Source organism: Stegodyphus dumicola, chromosome 5 (genome assembly GCF_044657685.1).
Source record: "Stegodyphus dumicola isolate Sdum_Otavi_A_Nest chromosome 5, ASM4465768v1".
In the NCBI taxonomy this organism is placed as follows: domain Eukaryota; kingdom Metazoa; phylum Arthropoda; class Arachnida; order Araneae; family Eresidae; genus Stegodyphus; species Stegodyphus dumicola.
The window spans coordinates 170,373,150-170,394,315 of record NC_140772.1 but is presented as its reverse complement, the minus strand read 5'-3'; the positions used below and the strand labels follow the sequence as shown (position 1 = coordinate 170,394,315).

At 35.7% G+C, this 21,166-nt stretch overlaps 1 protein-coding gene across 2 annotated transcripts in view; it reads right to left on the bottom strand.

Annotated features, from left to right (window-relative positions):
* Positions 1-20,517: 20,517 nt before the first annotated feature.
* Positions 20,518-21,166, bottom strand: part of LOC118192235 (putative RNA-binding protein CG14230) — a 68,196-nt gene continuing 67,547 nt past the window's right edge. For both annotated transcript variants that reach the window (XM_035363146.2, XM_035363145.2), the window contains exon 11: positions 20,518-20,650. In XM_035363146.2, coding sequence (XP_035219037.1) covers positions 20,555-20,650 — 96 coding nt within the window. In that variant the 3' untranslated portion in view covers positions 20,518-20,554. The remainder of the gene's footprint in view (positions 20,651-21,166) is intronic.

Genomic DNA, 21,166 nt, shown 5'->3' with positions numbered 1-21,166 from the left:
AACATTTCTTCATATGTTACGGAAGCTTTGCCCAAACACTTTCGGAGGAGTTCTTTAATACTGCGGATCATCCTTTCCCAAAATCTACCGTACCATGGGGCGGAAGGCGGGCTAAACAACCATTTTATCTTTATTAAAGAACATTCAGCTTGAATGAAATCCCAATCCAAAGATTTCAAAGCATTTGCTGCCCCTACAAAGTTCGTATCATTATCAGTGTATACAGTAGAACCTCTTCCTCTTCTTGCCTAGAATCTTCTCAAAGCTTGCATAAAAGCTTCGGTGGAGAAAGATGAAACTAATTCTATATGGTCTGCTAGATATACCGCACACGTGAATAGAAGTATCCACGATTTGCTTCCACCACGTAAGGAAAGCGGACCGGTCAGATCCGCTCCAGTTATTTGAAAGACTACAACTCGGTGTATTCTGTCGGGAAATAAAGGATCTGGATTAACTTTGCCAACTGTTAGCCTTTTGCATTTTATACACTGTCGTAAAATTGCTCTTACAACTCTCCGACCTTTGGGAATCCAGAATATTTCTCTTAACTGTGTTCAGGTCGTTAATACCCCAGCATGCATTAAGGATCATGCATTAATATGTAAAACTAGTCTTTCTAGAAGACGATGGTCTGGTAGAAATGTAGGAGTCAAGTCCTTTGGATCTTCACTGAGAATTAATCTTGTTTGAACTTTCAGAATGCCATTTTCTACGAAAAACTGTATCGTATACTTATACTTCTCACATATTTCAGAGAGCCATTCTGACTGCGTGATTTTTATTAGAGTCTCCTCTGCCTTTTCAATCTCTTCACATGAAAGTGAATTAACTAACTTATGAGAGTTTTTCTTAATATTGTTGCAGAATCGGAGAACATAAGCCGTCATTCGAAGAATTTTCGTATAGTTTGAAAAGTAAAGGAATCTATCTCCATATTTCTCTTCGTTTCCTGTGGCTAAATTTGTCACAGCTGTCTTACGCCGCTCTAGAAATGTTTCATCCGGAATCTCTGATACCTCAGAACTTGGCCAAGATTCTTCGTCTTTATACAGCCAACTTGGACCCTCCCATGATTGCCTTTGCCGGAGGTCCGACCAATCACAGCATCGGGTAGCTAGATCGGCAGGGGTGACCTCTTCAGGTACATGTCTCCAGTCATCTAAATTGGTCAAATCCCTGATCTCGTTTACTCGATTGCTAACGAATGTGTTCCATGGCTTTTTTTTTAATTCAACTTAAAACTACCATTGAATCAGTCCAAAAGTAGGTTTTAGAAGCACTTCGTAGGATAGAATGCGCAGTGTTTGCTAATCGAGCGCCTAGAGGTGCTCCGAACAATTCAAGTTGTGGAATTGTGGATTTTTTCATTGCGGCTAGTCGAGCTTAAGCTGCTCTGAGTTTGACTGCGAAATCTGCCGAAGAAGAAAGCTCCAGGTCCCGATTCTTTAGATTACGATATCATTAGAGCGGTGCACACAGCGAATCCGAAATTTCTTGTCACCTACTTCAATAAGCTCCTCTCTCTGCAATATTTTCCTAAGTCCTTTAAGATCGGGCAAGTGGTCCTTTTTCAGAAATCCGGAAGAGACAAAGAAGATCCTTCTCCCTTTCGCCCCATCTGTCTTCTTTCGGCTTTAGGCAAAATTTATGAAAAGCTGACAATACTCAGGATCAAGCATCATTTAACTTTGTCTGGCCACATCTGGGAGGCGCAGTTTGGCTTCAGGGAGAACCGTTCCACTCTTAACGCTCTTGACATTGTTAAAGATGAAGTTCAAAAGATCAAAGAAGATAACCAGCATGCGGCCGTCCTCAGCCTTGATTTACAGAGTGCGTTTGACTCCCTGTGGGGGGCCTGCCATCATTAAAGCTTTACATGCGGCAAGCGTGCCTAATAATCTTCTACAAGTAATTAAAAGCTATTTCAGCGACCGAACTTTTACCGTGGTCTATAATGGCGGCATAGTAAATAAAAAGCAAATACGAGGCTGTCCACAGGGGTCATGCGCTGGACCAGATCTCTGGAATCTCACATTTAACTCCATACTGAATGCGCGTTGGCCGTCGCATACAAACACAGTAGCCTTTACAGATGATGCCACTTTCATCGTTCGGAGGCCACAGCAGGGACGAATTGGAGAAAAACTGCAACGAGGTTATCTCGCTCTTTGACAACCTCTGCACTGAAAAACACTTAAAAATATCACAGGATAAATCAAAATACATTATATTTCACAAGCCTAAACAAACTATCATAAGGAACCCGTGCATCAAGCTAAGAGGAGTGACGGTCAAGATGGTCAAGGAGTTAAAACTCCTTGGCCTCATTTTGGATGAAAACCTCACTTGGACTCCTCACTTGCAAGCCCAAAGGGTCAAAACCACAAGAATAGCGACTAGAATTAAAAATATGCAGGGCAAAGATTGGGGATTACGACCCCACATCCTCAAGACAATTTACAAGATGGTAGTGGAAAAAATAGTTTTGTATGGGGCAGCTATTTGGGCCCTACCTATGACTGCGAGAAAATTGAATTTACTTAATAGCATCCAACGACCTTTCGTCCTTGTTATCACGAAAACATACAGGACAACGGCCACAGCAGCGGCAGCGGTTCTAGCTGGACTTACTCCTCTGCCAATAGCCGCACTACAAGAGGCAACTGTCTCTACTGTCATGCTTCTTAGGAAGTCAGCCTCATTTAGGGGAACTACATTTGTACCATCAGACTTTGAGAACAAAAATTCTCAGCTCAAAGTTCATCCCGCTAGTTATGGGTTGGGCATTCGTGCCCATACCTCTATGTCTCAGGATTTATGGGTAAGAGACACAGGCGGTGCAAATACCATCAGCATATTCACTGATGGCTCAAAAATCAACGAAGAGGCAGTCTGCGCTTTTATTTCTCATTATCATGATAAAGTCTTAGAAACATGGAAAGGATACCTTGGACTTAATAGATCGGTATTCCAAGCTGAAGCAGTAGCATTGCGCCAGGCTATAACAGCAGCTATGAAGTTTGTTGACCAAGAAGTTTGTATTTTCTCAGATAGTCAGTCGGCAATCTTTGCTCTTCGTGATCCATTCCATCCATCACCGATCATAGCAGATATACAATGCCTGCTCAAAGAAAATGCGCATGACTGCAACATACAGATTTTATGGATTAAAGCGCACGTGGGCCACAGGGGCAATGAGGATGCAGACACTCTTGCAAAGGAAGCTGCAAAGAATATCGGTGCGCAAGATGTCCAGATCCCGCTTCCCAAATCTTATCTGAAGCGAGTCTGTCGCATTAAATCGCAGCAACAATGGCAAGAGAAATGGAACTCTGTATCGCAAGGCCGTAGAACCCATGACTTTGTCCATAGAGTTTCCCAAGATCGACTCATCTCAGCCCCTTTTCTTTTCCGTTTCATTACAGGCCACGGACCATTTCGCCAATATTTCTATCAATGGGGAATATCAACAACTGATCATTGTGTCTGTAATGAAGTAGGTACACCTGATCATTACGTTACGTCTTGCCCTCTTACGGAAGAATGGCACATGAGGCTTCCTGATACTGACATTGCTTATAAACGCTTCTTCATTAAGCAGCCAGCCTATCTCAAGAAGCTCAAAAGCATTATGAACAAACTTGAAGCACTAGGACTAGAATTATGCAGCCCACAATAACAGACTTGAATTTCGCAGAGATTCAAAGCACACTGGTTTCCAGTGGCCTCTGCAAGAAGCCCATCTTGAGTCAGTACGCAGAGTAACATTAGGCTGGGAACACGAAAAACAAATGTAAATATGATTTAATATTATCCAAATGTAAATAGTTTAATTATGTATATTTGTAATGAGCATATTAATGCATGGGTGCAATATTGTAAGCACGTGCATTTTATAAATAGAATATTGTGCAGCGTATTGTGAATAATGTATTGTACAGCACACTGTGTATAGTACCTTGGTAAAATGTGTAAGTGCTCGTAGCATGCAGAGCTATGCTTTGAGCCGAAAGAAGCATAATAATTATAACTGTAGTACTACAACTTAATGTATTCAAGAGCACAGAATGTAAATATTATAGTGGTAATTATTATAGTTCTTATATGTATGTAAATATTATTGCATTCTGTAAATTTTAGTGCATTGAGTGATTTATATATAGTAGTGTGTTAACGTGCATATTATGAAATGTATAGCGCATGGTAAATACGTTATTTAATGTATCTAGCGCATGTAATTTTTTAACAGCAATTAATTTAATCTGTAATTTTTTCCCTCATTGTGTATTTCTAACAGTGTTTTTATAAGCTTTTTGTATTAAGAATTATGTTGTATATAACAAAGAGTTACTACCACTGCCTATATTATTTAATCAAGAGTAATGTTCAATGTAATATGTAGCCAATACACACAGTGCATTAAGTGTAGAAATGAGTTTTGTAAGGTGTCTTAAATATAGTGCAGTGTTCAATGTAATATGTATTATAAAAATTTTAGTGTATTGGGTGTTTTATATAAAGCAGTATATTAAGGTGCAATGTAACCAGTAGAATGTTTAATTACAAAGTTTGTAAGGATCCTAAGTTTTACTAACGTTTATTTTATTTTAAATCTTTACTATCACTTCTTATATTCTACTTCCGGCCAGAATTAAAAGCTTTTAACTTATTTATGCAAATTTGTCTTGCTAACGCCAAGTACTTAAGTTGTGGCTTTTTGCCAAGCAAGAGAGAGGAAGGAGTTATTAGAAGCAGGCCGCTTGCTATAGTAGTTTTACTCGTTTGCTGGTTGCCTTCAAGGCCAGAGGTTAAATCCTCGTGATAATTTTAAACGTATCGTAGTTTTAGCAGCTCTCTGTACTACATATGGCTTTTCGTTAATTTACGGCCAATCTTGGAGTTAGGCACTTGTTTATTAATCCAAAGTTAGTTTAGTTAGAGTTTTAGTTAATATTTTTATATTCTTACGTTCAGACCACAAGTGGTTGGTCTCTGTACTCCGAAGTTCCGGAAATCATTGTAAAGAGAGAAAAATAAAGCGTTTTGTATACCCTTCCTGTGTGTATTGTCTACCTCACAATTTATTGAACATAGCTTCAGTAAGCTCCCTGTTCCGAATCAGGACAGTTAATGTTTCCAAAGCAAGTAAAGAGGAACACCAGTCCTGATAGTGGCGCCCGACGAAGAAGAATAACCATGGCCGAGTTTCAAGAAGAACCTGTGGTGCCTGCAGAAGCGACTCAGAATCCAGAAATGCCAGCTGCCGCCCTGGAAGGATTTGGGTACATCGTACAGACCATGCGCGCATCGATGAAACCAGAAGCAAAATTTAATGGAAACTCACCGGTAACCAGTTTTTTGGAAAAATTGGATGACCACTTCATGTTGTATCCAGTCCATGAGTTCCAGAAAGTCACCTTAGCTACCAGCGCTTTGAGGGGCCAAGCACTTAATTGGTTCAAATGTATAGGCAGAAGCCTCTTGGGTAAAGCGGGAAGTCCCACCTATACTTACGAAAATTTTAAGACTGCCTTAGTAAAAGCCTTCCCTGTCGTAAGAGATCGTGAAAGATTAGAAACGGAACTCTTCAGCATATACCAGAAACGAATTGAAAATCTCTCAAGCTCTATTTTAAGAAAAATTCACGTCTTTAAACTCTGGTATGGAAACCGTCCGGATCCTGAGATAATTCAAGTGATTTTGCCGAGGTTACTTCCCCAAGTACAAGACTTTATTGAATTAAGGAATCCGACTACACTGGAAAAGTTATTTGAGCTAGCAATCCAGTTTGAAAGTAGAAGAACGGCGGACATTGAAAGAAGACGCCAGTATGAGCAACGAAGCCAATTTGGTGCGCCAAGACCACAGCAAAGGCAAGAACACGGCTACGGAAGCAAATTGAATCAGTGGGCAAGGAAACCTGAGTATCAAAAAACAACCGGCGAACGTCGACAGTTCAATAGTAAGCCAGAAAAAAAGTCTGAAGGCCAGCGGAAAAAGAAGGAAGGCATGGAAAGGAAGAAACAAAATTTAAACTAAAACGGATTTCTGCTGACGGGAGGGTGCGGAAATCCGAAGGCCAAGAAAACCCTTCCTTCCTTCAAGTTAAATACAGTTATGGTGAAATATTTGACTCTTCCAAAGATTGAAGTTTTGGTGAATAACATCCCAGCCACCGCACTCCTGGATACAGGCGCGCAGTGTTCCTGTGTGGCAGAAGATTTTTTTAGGAAGTATTTCCGTAAATACCGCATATATAATTCGGATAATACGACAGTGTCAGCTGCGCAGGGAGAAAGATGCAAGTGCATAGGTAAATTACCGTTAGACATTCGTATCAAGGACGAGCAAGTAAAGATTATGTTTTTTATCGTAAAAAATTTACAAGGACATTTTAGGGATAGATTTTCTTTCAGAGGCAGAAGCAACGCTGGAGTTTAACGAAGCGTCCCTTAAGCTGACGATGAAACCAGTTTGAGAAGAAAAAACAAAACCACCGACGTTAAACCTCGACCACCTGCCTAAGGAAGAGCAACAAAAAATTCGACAAGTGGTAAGTGAATTTGCTTCGTTATTTAGTGATATTCCCGGATTTACTCAAGTTACTAACCATAGTATCGACACCGGAGATTCACTGCCAGTTCGCCACAAACCATATCGATATGATAAGAATAAAGAAAAAATTATAGAGTGGCACATTCGAGATATGTTACGTAAAAACATCATAACGCCCATCTCAAGTAGTTATGCTAGCCCGGTTGTGTTATGTAAGAAAAATAATGACTATCCGGTAACACATCCGAAAAGGTGGCGTTTTGCAATTGATTATCGTAAATTAAACTCCATGACTAAATATCCGGTATATCCGTTACCTATTATTGAAGAAATTCTAAGGAACATAACTTCTACCAAATATATGACTACGTTAGACTTAACGACTGGTTATTTTCAAATAGGGTTTAAACCGGAAGATGTGCCTAAGACTGCTTATATAACCAAGTCTGGCACTTATGCATTCTTGCGTATGCCGTTTGGCCTTTCAAGGGCACCGGCAACATTTCAGCGATGTATGGACATTGTGCTAAGGCCTGTTCTTGGAAAGACCACATTTATCTATTTAGACGATATCATTATTACTAGGGATAATCTGGACCAACATGTACAGGATTTAAGACAGGTGTTTTCATTATTAAATGAGGCCGGTCTAAAAGTTAATGTCGAAAAGTGCAAATTTGCAGCGCCTGAATTAAAATACTTAGGTTACAAAATATCTCAGAAAGGAATCGAGACAGACGAATCAAAAATAATCGCTGTGCAAAAGTATCCGCCGCCAAATACGGCTAAGAAGCTCTCTTCTTTCTAGGACTTTGTTCATATTATAAGTCCTTTATAAAAGATTTTGCAGCTATTGCTGAACCATTGTTAAAATTAAAAAGGAAAAAGGCAAGATCTCGTGGACGGCCGAAGCCAATAGTGCTTTCAAAAAATTAAAGCAAGCATTAACGCAAGCCCCTGTTTTGAAATTTCCTGAGAACGATGAGAATTTAGAAATTTCAGCGAATGCTTCGGATTATGCGGTGGGAGCGGTACTTTCGCAAAATCAGCAGCCCGTGGCATTTTTTAGTAGAACTTTAAATCAAACACAAAGAAATTATTCCGCGACTGAGAGAGAGGCACTTGCAGTTCTGTTAGCAGTGCAAAAGTTCCGAGTCTATTTTGGAAGGGCGCCAATAACAGTGTATTCTGATCATGCGGCGGTAACTAGATTGTACTCAAGGAAAAACTTATCCCCAAGGTTAATAAGATGGGCACTCAAGTTACAAGAGTATAATCTGGTAATCAAGCACACACCCGGAAAGGAAAATATCGTAGCAGATGCCCTATCCAGAATAAAAATAGATGAAGAAGGTAATACTGTAAAGGTGGCAATGGTCACAGCATGTACGATATATTCCCGAGAAACTGTAACAACCGAACTGGGTAAGGATCCTGAATTTAAAAACATTTATGAGTATTTAAAGGATCCTGAAAATTTTAGCCACCAAGATATTGTGGCGGTAAGAAATAGGGCGGCCCATTACGAACTAATAGATGGTCTGTTATTTTATACAAAAACTACGAATTCCAACAACGAATTTCGACCTGTTATCCCAGCTAGTCTTAAATATACTACAGGAGTTACACGACTCCCCATTAGCTTCTCATGCTGGTATTCGAAAAACCATCCAACGCGTTCGCGAAGCAGTTTATTTTCCTGAGCTGCAAAAGTTAACAAGGGCGTATGTCCAATCCTGCCCAACATGTCAAGCAGTTAATTATATTAATTTCCGCCCGGCCGGGTTTCTAAATAGCATTAAATCCGAATTTCTAAATGAAATAATTGGCATCGATTTATTGGGCCATTTCCCAAAAAGTCAGTTAAATAAAAGTCGGTATCTCCTTGTTATGGTTGATTATTTTAGTAAGTGGACCGAAATTGTTCCCTTAAAACGAGCCTCCGCGAAATTAGGCACTGATTCTATTTTAAATAAATATATTTTAAAATACGGGGCGCCCCTAAAAGTTATATCGGATAATGGTCCTCAATTTGTAAGTAATATATTTGAAGACATGTGCTTAAAACTGGGCATACGTCATTTAAAAATGGTCCCGTATCGGCCGAAATCAAATATAGCGGAACGGGTCAATAGAAATATAGTGAAAATTATCCGTAGTTATGTTAAAAATTTTCATAAAAGCTGGGATAACTATGTCAATGAATTAGCTTTCGCCCTTAGGACCGCAAAACATGATACGACGGGCAAAACTCCTGCTGAGTTATTTTTAGGCAGAAAGATTATAACGCCGTTAGATAAATTATTTTATGTTCAACAAAGAGCCCCAGAATTTAAAATGGGCGATATAGAAAAATTAATTAAAGAAGCAAAAAAGAACACTGAAGTAGCAAAGAGAAAACAGAAGCTTTATTACGATATGAAACGACGGAGAGTAACTTATAAAGTAGGAGATGAAGTTTTAAAAGTTAAGCATTCACTTTCTTCAGCACCAGAAGATAAAACTGCCAAATGTTATCCACGATTTGAAGGACCATCTGTCATAGAAAAAATAACTCAGGCTGTAGTGGTGTTAAAAGCCAGGAATGGTGAAACATGCACTGCAAACATTGACCAGATAAAACCATTTTTAATCGTAATAAAATGCCAATATTTAAAGATCTTTTGCAGGATCCGGCACGGCAGGCACAAGCTCCAGAGGTGGAACAACGACAATCACAAGGGCAAGCCATTAGGAGGCAGGAGCAATTGAAAAGAAAGTTCCCCCGTTGTAAAATTGAAGGTAACAAGAAAAAGAAGCCGTTCCACCGACCAGGACGGTTATTCTACGCTACGAGAGTCGACAGCAAGTTGTGGGCCGCCAGATGTCGCTGCTAGTGAAAAACAGGTCTGCCCGACATCCTATATTCTCTGAGTACGGAAGTTGTAGAAAGCGCGCAAAAAAGTGTTGCCGCGTCGTCAATCAGGGTTGTGAAGTTGACGTACTAAGTAGACAATGGCTTTGTATATGTTTTCGCCGCTGATTTTTTCATATTTAAACGAAGAATACAGTCGTAGATCTCTGAATCGGTGGCGAATTTATAGAAAAGATGTTGATGCTTTTGCTCTGCCAGAAGATGTTTTCATTGCGTATTTCAGATTGCCAAAATTTATAGTTATTTTAATTTGCGATGAACCGACTGAGTATTTGGAGCCACATTCAGAAAACAAGAACGCAGTTTCTACTGAAAGAAAGGTTATTTATACTATTCCTGAAATTATAGATATAAATTGTAATTATATGCTTTAAAAATGTAGAAGATAATAAGTTTATTAAGCACATATAGACATCCGATAAGCTTCTGCTCCATTTATGTACAGCAAGAATTACGTTTATTTTAAAATCTAACAGTTGAATACCTTACGAACAATACTGTACACAAAAAGGAATGTCGTTCATTATTACGCGAAATTCACACTACTGTCAAATAAAAATTTAAAAAACAATTATAAAAGTATAAAATAGCTTTATAATATTTTTTCAGTAGCAGTACTACTACTAGTGCGATACTTTTAAAAATAAGTTTTAACCCAGAGGGCTATTAACTTCGTTTTGCCATTTTGTAGCATTTCACTTTTCAAATCGTTGCCACTAAATATCATCGCACTGTATTATATTTAAAGAAATTAAATAATGAGAAATCTGCATAAATGTATGAATGTTTCTCGCACTGTGATAAAACAACGGTACCTAGAGCCATGAAATTTTGAATAACGTAATCCTCCATCCTAATATAGGCATCTTGGCAAAATTTGGAACTGGGAATTTGTTTTATTATCTATTTTCATATTTTGTAAAGCATTTATGAGTGTTTGATTAAGAAACTGATTGATTTCAAAGCAAGCAATGGCAACGTTGTACGGAAAAAAAAAAAAAAAAAAAGAGGAAAAAAACATTTTTATCTCTAGCGCGCGAAACTATGTATCGGAAATTCTAAAGATATGCGTTTTTTAAATTATATGATTTTGCTGTTGAATTGAATTTTATGGTTTAAATGCGAAGAACATGATATTTAATAAATAAAGGTAACACGCAAAAAAATTTAAAAACCGGCCTTTTGTGAATAATATAAAATCTGAAAGCTTTCAGATTTTTTTTTTTTTTTTTTTTTTTTTTTGTGTGTGTGTGTAGTTTTATTACGCTTTAAAATTGGTTTCTAAGGGAAACTGGCTTGTATACACATTACATATGGGGAAAGCCACGAAAACGCCGATGCGGGCAGGCAGCTCTATCGTTGGATTCGAACCTTGGACCAAACTACCTGCGTTCAGCGACTCTACCGCTCTGCCACTGGTTGGCTTATTAGCAGAATTATACTGTATTATTATTTTATTATGCTATAAAGTAACAATGCTATAAGACTGAGACATACTTTTAGAATTTTCGATACAAAGTTTCGCGCGCTAGAGACGAAAATGTTTTTTTTTTTTCCTGTTTTTTGTTCATGGAATAGTACTTTTGTAATCCATTAGTATTAAAAAATCATTGTTTCTTTGCAAACTTAAAAAAAAAGATACTGTTCATAGCAGAGTTCTCGTTTTTATATTGTAAAAGAGATATTGATTATTATTAGTTTTGAGTTGTAAATGTGCCTTAAGTACAGTGCAATGATCAACGCAATGCGTATTATGAAATGTATATTGTAGCGAGTATGTGTAGCAATGTGTTAACATGCGATGTAGCCAGGAAAATGTTTAATTTCGCATGCAGAAAAATCTATATTTTGCCCTTGTATGGCCAAGTACTTTTGCCCTTGTATTGTTTTCGGACTGTAGCTTCAGATAGTTGCGGGTTCCGGACGATACCCGACTAGTCTATGCAAGCCGTCCGGGCGTCCGTACCTGCTCTCACCTGTTACCTGTCACTTGACCTTTGTATTCACTTCATAGAAAGGCGCAAGTAGCGTAAGCGTAGGCAGAAGCATCTATGAAGATGTGCAGTGTGAAGTCTTCGTAATTTTCATTAAATAATCTTCGAGGTATTGTACACTTAGGTATCAGATGCATGATTTTCTCCCATTGGCTATATTTCAAGTTCTGCAGCAAATACTTCGTCCCAGCCTATTGTTCCTCTCCAAGCTTCTTGCATAAGTAACTTTGTAAGGTAACAATAACGCTGGAGTAGTAAATCGGGTCGTAAAAGCTGTTGATTACAGATAACAGTACCCTTTTTGTAACTGGTTTATCTTGGGTACAATCTAAATTTGATGGTAACTTGCAAGAAAGTTCGTCGCTGACTACATCCCAACTCAGACCAAGTACCAAGATCTTCTTTAAAGTCATTAGAAGCCCAACAGCGCAATTTAAATTTGCCTTCTTTCATTATTTCTGTAAACTGCGATTTCAGTTGTTCCAATTCTTTAGCGTCATTAACACTCAATTGTCCACATATAATCATTTTCTTAAATGACCAATTCTCTTCCTGAGGCTCTCTGTCTGGAATTTTTCTCGTTCTAGATGGTAATTTATAGTGACGTTTAACAGAAAAGGGCTGGAGGAAACAACAAAGACTACTCGACAATGACGATAAATTCTTATTTTTGAGCATTCAGCTTTCTACCACTATAAAAATCTTACGACTTCTCTGCCTTTAGTTCTCAAACGTATCTGTAGAAATGACTGCTTCACATCTGCAATTACACCTATGGCATCAGAACGGAATCTTAACAGTAGAGACGGTATTTTGTGTATAAGACTTGGTCTTACACTTAAGCATTCATTCAAGGAGGCAAATTCCGGTTTCTTGAACCAAGCGTCGAAAACTGGGCGAATCTTTGTGGTATTACTTGAGGGTTTAATGACTGGTCTGTGAGAGAGGTAATGGACTTCCTTGGCAAGTTGATCCATTGGAACAGCTTTTATAATGCCTTCTGACTCCCACCGTTTAAATACGTTATTGTAGGCTTCAAAGTAATTTTCGTTTATCAAATGTTTAGTTGCTGTATGAAGTCTGTATTCTGCTACGTGGTATTTATCATACAGAGCAGGATGTCCAGCTAACCATGGAAAATCACTTCATATCTTTGATTTTCAGAGATCCTAATCGTTTCCTTAAAATGTGTCAACGTTTCTTCTTCAACAAGGCTTTCATTTTTCTTCTCTATGAGATCTGTAATGCCCCAAACTTCTAAGTCCCACATTTTAGGCACCTTCATATTTTGCAAGCTTAATGTGACTAGGTTAACAACTTGTTTTTTCTTTCTTAGTCCTAAAATTGTCCAACCCAGTAAAGTTTCAACTGCAGATACTCCTGAAGATCATATCACTATCCTTCCAGTCAAAATGCTTCCAATTATATTAGCTTCCAAAAGAACTCGTATAGGTGGTGAATCTCTTCCAACAACTGTTAGTTTCATTCCTCGGGAAGGAAGCTCAGAAAGCATTTTTCTCTCATGGATTCTAAGCAGGGCTGAGCAAATCCTTGGTTGCTCGAGAAGAGAAAATGGGGTTGAATACTTGCGATTTAAGCTTTCTAAGTTTATCATGTATCCCTTATGCTCAGAAGCAGGAGAAATTCCTCGCCAAACAGTCCTTGAGAAAATATTTCTCTTCCAGAGGAAGAAGGGCTTAATTCCGCAGCTAAATTCTTTTCGATATAGGATCGCTGCGATCCATCATCCAACAATGCTCGAACTCGGACTTCCTTGTCTTCGTAGTCTGATCATAATAGTTTTGAGATGTATATCGTGTTCAGAGGGAAGATTTAATAGCAATGTTTCTGCGGATTTCTGCTCATTATCGGCCGTTCTGTCCTTAGACGAAAACTTTTCCTTTCGTAAATCAGAGCAAAGGAATATATAATGTCTCCGTTGACAAATTAAACATCTCACATTACTCTGACACTTTCTTGCCACGTCTCCAGACAGCATCTTTTCCTTATAACTTGTGATTTTCTGTTCCCATAACTCATCTCGGATAATTTTTGACAGTCTTTACTTAGATGAGGGCAGTCACAGAAAATACAATTAAGTTTTGCTCCAGTTGTGCTTGAAATTAACCTAGCCGCAGTGGGTTCATCTTTGCGGACAATCTTTCCGAACAGCACCATTCCCCCTATCTTTACCGAATCCTTCACGAACTAAACGTATCATCTCTGCTGATTCGACTTCATAGCGTAAAAAGCACATCAGGTTTTCCAGGGATCTCTGGCTTGTAGCTTCATTAATATTTTCTGAAATTCTACTCCCTTCCCTCGCAGAACATTTGCTGGCAAACATGACTCCACGAATGGCTCTAAAATGTCCGCAAATTTTTCTTTTGTGCGCCCTAAACTTTCCAATGCTCTTAATTTTGTCTCTAGCATATCGTAGAGGGTGGCTAAATCAGGAGCATTCTTCCCGGCCATAGCATTTTTCAGAGCCAGTAAAAGGAGATCGCGGACATTATATTTGCACTTGGAGATCCTCCCGGCCAAATATTAATTTCAGCTGTTGGATAATTTTCAGCTGTTATTGGGAAACTAGATATTAATCTAGCAGCTCTCGAATCAGGCACCACAGACTGATATAAATACTGTAATTTGTCTATAGCAGTCAGTTCCTCTGAGTCATGTATTTTTGAAAAAATACTCCAAAATGATAAAAATTCTTTGGGATCACCCGAAAACATTTTAAATTCAAATTTATGTAATTTTAATTTTGGTGCTACTTTGGTAGACGGTTGCATGGATTTTTGGCGATTTACGTTGGCGCAATTGTTGGCGCGGTTTTTACAATAGTCAGCCATCTTGAAAACGCTGTTTTTACGCATAGATTTACGTATTCGAAACTTAAAATAAATAAATAAATAAATAAATATCGTTAAAAGTAATGGATAAATTTTTTGTTCAAAATGTCGTTTTCTAAGATGTAATTTAAGATGTGCAAGTGTAAATAAATACATTTGAGTGTAAAATACTAAAGTAAGGTTATTATTACTTTCATAAAGCAAAGAAGAGAATAAAAACACAACGTTTAATTAGATTAAAATGCTACTTAAATTGAATATCGAATTAAAAACCTTATACCAACATTTAAAAGAATTAAAATACTACTAAATTTAAATACTTTAAAATACGTTATATAGAATATAATGAACATTAAAACATACGTGACAATAATTATCTCAGCAATTTTGGAAAATAGTATATTAATTTATTAACAAAAATTGATGTATACAATTATAAAGTAAAAGAAAAATATGTACTTACATTTTTTTGAGTCATTTAACCTGTCGTTTATTGATAAGTACCACAAAAAAAATCGGAATCATAATTTAGATATCAATGAAAAAAATTTGAAAAATGTAATATCAAGGGCAGGAATAAAAAAATTAAAAAAAAAAAAACCTGATGTGTACACCACGATTTAATATTCCTTGCACGGAATATTAAATTACACGCATTTTTTCTTGCATTTCAATTTAAACTTATTGGATTGAATTAAATCTACTTCGCCGACAGCGCATAAACCACAATAGAATAAACGCATTCTTTAAAATTCACTCTAGTATTTGTTTACCATAGCGACACTCTGGCGCTAGATTCACTTAACAGTATTATATTTCGTTCATATTATAACTCATAATGCACAAAATTTATATCATTTAAAGAATAGAATTATCTAATCGTTGCCACATGTTCTATTCAAATACTATAATAAAGCTAGAATGATATATAAAAGGAATTAAGCAAACAAAACAAAAAAGCAACAGTTTTTCACAGACGATTGAGTATTTCTCATTCAATTAATTCAGTTCTCACTTCGCGAGAAGGCAAAAATAAATAAAAACTCAAAATATCTATATTAAAAATTACGAAGTAAATCTTAAACACTTATTTCCTTGAAAAAATTCCAGAAAGGATTAAGCATGATTTAATTGGCAATAATAAATGAAGGCGTTATCTTTGTTGTTGCGAAGCTAAGTTTCTCTAGATTGGCAACAAGTCCACTAGTCTGCTGTTTCAAATGTAAACAATCAATGGCCGCCATCAAAAAAAGGCTTAGCGGCACTTAAACAACTTTAAAATTGTTGATAATTCTAAAAATATTGCATACAGATTTACTAAAGGCATAAAAACCTTAACCGGAATATAAAAACAACATAATTCAATCATTTTTAAAGCAAAAAATGTACAATTTACAAACATATAAGAGTAAAGAAACTGAGATCACTGAGCCGGGTAACAGAGTGGATATAGTATATATAAATATATTTATATACGTTTGGTGCGGCCGATTGCAACCAAAATACGAGGTGCACATCTACATGTTATAGCAGACCTATATACAAAATTTCAACGTTCTGAGGCTACTCGTTTTTGAGTTATGCGAGATACGTACGCACGTACGTACATACGTTCGTACAGACGCCACGAAAAATTCTCTTCAGAATTAATTTTAAAGCAGTTTTATATTTTTTTTGGAGGAAACGAGTCTTTCATTCCGTTCTTGCGTACAAATATCACGCAAAAACATCGTTAAATTGCATTCGATAGCGGTCAAAATGGATATTTTCGTTGAAATATGCTGCCTGAAACTTTTCGCGATTACAATACTTCCTTTCTACTTCGTACAAGGAAATAAATAAATAAATAAATAAATAAATAAATAAAAAAAGAGGGGGGGAACCTCCAATAATAGGTACTGTATTTAAGATTTCAAAGATCCTTTAACCGCCCCTCCCTGAAGTACAAAGGACAATTTTTTGATTCCGATTCCAATATTTTTTTGTACTTACCAATAACAACATTCATCTTTGAAGGAATTCGAAGATATGAATTAAATTTTAAAATGGCGCAGTAATGCATAAATTTTCAGTAGCCAATCAGGGAGCTGATTACAGCTCGTTAGTGCACAAATATTCTATAACCAATCAGATAGCTGATTACATCACGCCTAGAATTAAAATTATTTAAATAATCATACATAATAAAATCATTTTTCAAAAACAATGCAAAATTAAACTGTACTGTAATATTTAACAGCGATAAATAATGTTTAAAACATTAGATTAAATGGTACTATTCTGTTTTGAGGGCTGTAAAAAAATTGCAGCGAAAATGTATGCGCAAAAGCGTCATTTAACAGCGCGCCTAATCTAGCGTACGCGCTGATTTCAGATTGCGTAAGTTTATATAGTTCTATATTTCTTAAGACGCCATTGAAATACTAGTTTAATTTTTAAATACTTTTTGATTTTAAATCCTTTTTTGATATCCTATGGATTTAACAATTGCCCATGACGAAACGTCGGCAATAGAATTTTGGGTAAAGTGCAGAATAATCCACTGCTTGACGCGTTTCTAAGAACTGCACATACTCGGTATCCATGTGCACATCGACCTATTTTCACTTAAAAAAAATCCTAGAATTGCACAAAAATGGCACTGCGCACACCCTTGACTTTATCTATGTACACATCGACCTATTATCACTTAAAAAGTAAAAGAAAATTGACAAAAATCCAATTGTTTTTACCCTTGTAAAAAGCGGCGAACAAATAAGTGAGCGATTCTGCACTTTACCGGGAATATTTTCAAAGGAAAGGCATCATTCATTACAGAAAATTACGTTTGAACAACCAACGAGATGAAATTATGCTTTAGCGATAAGTCGGTAGCGATATAGCAATGCAGGCATCCATTCAGTTATGTTTAGCAATTTTTATATAAATTATAATAATCTGAAATAGTTATTTACTCTTATGCTTCCATTCAGTCATGTTTAGCCTTTTTCATATAAATTATAATAAAAAAGTATTATATGAAATTAACCTTTCATCTAAATTAAAACATCAATCTTAGATAGTTATTTACTATTATACTTCCTCTCTTGCCTCAATTATTAGGGTTGCCGCAATTATTTTTGGCAGCATTGGCATCAACAATAGTTTGGCGATTTTTTACGGCCCTCGAAACCGAATAGTACCGATTAAATTTATGGCTATTAAAACTAATTACTTTTAAAGTAAGGTGACGTCATTGATTACATCTTCCACAATATAAAATTTCATAAAATATCATAAACAATAAAATTTTTATTTCAAATAAAAATGCAAAATTAAATTGATTTTTAATATTTAGAAGCCATCAATAATATTTAAAACACGAAATTTATGCATAATAAAACACATTATTTTTTAAATAAAATGACAACAAAGTATCAGTTACCATAAATAACTTATCCAGCAGTGGGTTTACCATAAGTCGTAATACTCCCCAAAAGAAAAATCGCCGAAATCCGTGCAACCATCTACCAAAGTAGCACCTTAATTTTACCACATCACGCTCTGCAAAACTTCCCCAAAAAGATCCAGAATCTTTACTTAATAGCGTTTTTATCTTTGATTAAAGCTCAAGATAATTATCTCATAATCCTCTGCCGCCTCAAAACCGGCTTCGTATTCAGCAACAGCCTCAATATTTTCTAAAAGTAATGCCAAAATGTTATTCTGAATCTCATCTAAACGCAAAAGTTTATCTTGTAACTGAGCGTTCAACGCGCCTAGCTTATCGTCGTCCTTGGCATCTACTTTCGTCACCAAATATTGCTTCAACTTATTCACCGTAGACGTAAATGAAGCTCTTAACGACTTTCGTTTATTTTCAGAGCATCCATATTTATATGTACACTTAAAATAGTTACTTAAAATGATTCGCAATAAATTCTTAATTTTTGTTTATACTCATGAAATTTTAGTGATTATACTTTCTTACACTTAAATCACTTTATCATCGTAAACAGCATAACGTGTACTTATAAGCAGTAATTTAAGTCATTCGTACCTGTACACTTTTATAATTTCAAATTCTGAATTCTTCAAATGCATAATACAAACTCTGTCTTGTCTTCGGACGCCACTTTATTATGACTGAAGATCTTTCAATATAAACTAATTTTGTTAGCATCATGTAGGTGGAAATATAAACAAAGTAAACATGAACAGAATTCCAATCTCTCTCTCTTTTTCCGTTGCCAAGTCCGCCAACTCAATAACAAGTTAATTAATTAGAAAAGGTAACAGGAAGTGAGAAATACAAGATGAGTGGCTACACCATGTATAAATCCTCAACATGTGTCATGGCTTCTGGACGGTGTTAAATAGGCTTTCCAGTGATGGTATACATATTTTGGGATTGGTGGCATAACTCGGATATCACTATTCGAGGCACTCATAAACATCGGAAGACCTTAGCTAGACAGTGGACAGCCTCAGGCCGACTAATGGCTTTTTGTCTTAAACCAGGGCTAGTCTAAACCACGACTTCTTAAGCTTTTTTCAATCACAACCACATTTTATCAGTAAGATTTTTTTCGTGAACTCAGATATTAAATATAAAATAAAGATATAAAAATTAATATCCTCCCATAAATAATTTATTTCTTTAGTAAAAAATATGCATATAAAAAGAAGCACTTTAGTATTTATTTTAAGCACATAAAAATTAAAGAAAATTGTAATGAGACAGATGAGCTCGTTTTCTGCTGCATAACAAATTAAATTTTGTTGCGATATTTGACACAGCTGGAGATAAAGCATCTTAACATGTTTTAACATAGAATGATATTTGGTTTTAATTAGCATTAAAGCTGAAAAAGTAGTTTTATAAAAACATGTGAAGCTGAGAAAAGAACATTTAATGCCATTTCAAAAATAATGAGAAATCTAATTCCAACTTACTTTTGTGAAAATTCAAGTTTTAGGTTTGAATCGCTAGATAACTTTACAAATTCCTTTTGCACTTCATATAACAGGTAACTAAATGTACTGTCTCTATCAATCTAATGTCAATTAATGTAATTTCTTTAAAAGTCTTGTGAATGCAGTTTCTTCAGTGGCTTAGCTAGGGTGGGGCAAGGGGGGACATCTGTCCCTGAGTGCAGCATCAAAGGGACGCCAAATTGATGCTACGAAATTTTCTAATGAAATGTTTTCCATTCTTAGCACACAAAAAGGGGCATAAATTCTTCAATTGTCCCCGAGCGCTGGAAACCCTAGCTACGCCCCTGAGTTTCTTTAAATTCAACTATCGAATTAAATTTTTGTGATCTTAAAATTTTGATTTGCGACTACATTTGGGGGTCACGACCCTAGTTCAAAAAACACTGGTCTAAACCATTGCAAGAATTCATTTTAACAGAAATCAGTCAGTCTTGTAATTTTGCTCACACAAAACACAACTGTATAAATGAATATCAGAGACCTGGAAACTAAACATCATATTTTCTTAGAAACAGTATTTTTTAAACTTTTTAACAACCACTAGATGCTAATATTATATTTACTGCTCCCCAAATTACATACGAAATCCTCTTTTAAAACTTTAACTAAACTATTTTTGAATTATTGAAAAAAATATGTTTGTAACTTTAATTTGGACAACAGTTTAACAGAAAAAAATCAGATTCCCACATTTGCTTTGTATTCTTACAGTTATTTTATTGCCAATCTACAAATGTATCTTTCGAACAACACAGAAATCGTTTTAAGTTTAAATTACTTTACGGATCTCTTTTAAAGTATACCAAAGTTACAAAAAACAAATTTCCTATTTCATGAAAAATGAGCGGAAGACAACAGCAAAAATTTTAAAAACAAAAATTATTACACACATAACTTTTGGTTTACATTTCGATCAAGTATTACTCTAGAAAGAATTACTCTTTTTATATTGTTATGCTTTACAAAATATGTAAGCGATACTTAATTTCACTTAATCTTCTATATACTCAATGTTATACTTTTTTAATTTTATAGAAATACGATGCAGACTTCAAGAAATGTGTATTACAGAGGCATGAAGTAGCAAAAAGTTACTTTTCCACCATACCAAGATTCTTGCCTTATATATCAAAATCATTTCTGAAGAATGCTTAGATATAGGACAATTGTAGCAAATTAAAATAAAAAAACTGCCAGTATTCATATAATGGAGTATCTATTTACAATATGTGTACACAATTTATTTCTAGAAAATGTTACATGGCTTTTCTGAAAGCATACTTCTTCTGTACATTTTGAACTTTATTTGCATGCTTTTTCTGATTTGTTCTTTTCCTCTGCCTAAATATTTCCTGCAAATAAATTCATATATACCATACATTTACTTAATTAATAGATAAATGCAAGTAAATATGTTTTATTTCCCTTTATATATTCTTTACGTCTTTAAACTAAAATTTAAATAAAGATAATAATTAGAAAGCACTTAAACATGTAAGGTCTGTCAAGAGATTCTTTTTCTTCAGAATGGAAATGCATATGCCTTTTTTATTAAGTACCAATAACTGAGGGGTTCCCCCCACAAGAGGCCATTACTTAGATCTTAACAATTCAGTGAAAGTTCTTTTATGAAGATTTTATTCCAAAAGATTAACAAGATTGTTTACTGAACTTATTAAACTTTTAAGAAATTCAGCATGGAAGTCTACATATACTGCATTTTTAAAACACAAAATTTTTGTATCTCTTGCAAAAAATATTTATCTGAACAAAAGTACATAGAATGAAGGATTAAATTACTACATTAAAAAAATAAAAGTTAAAATAATAAACCTGTAAAATTAACCATAAGACTATTTATAGAATTG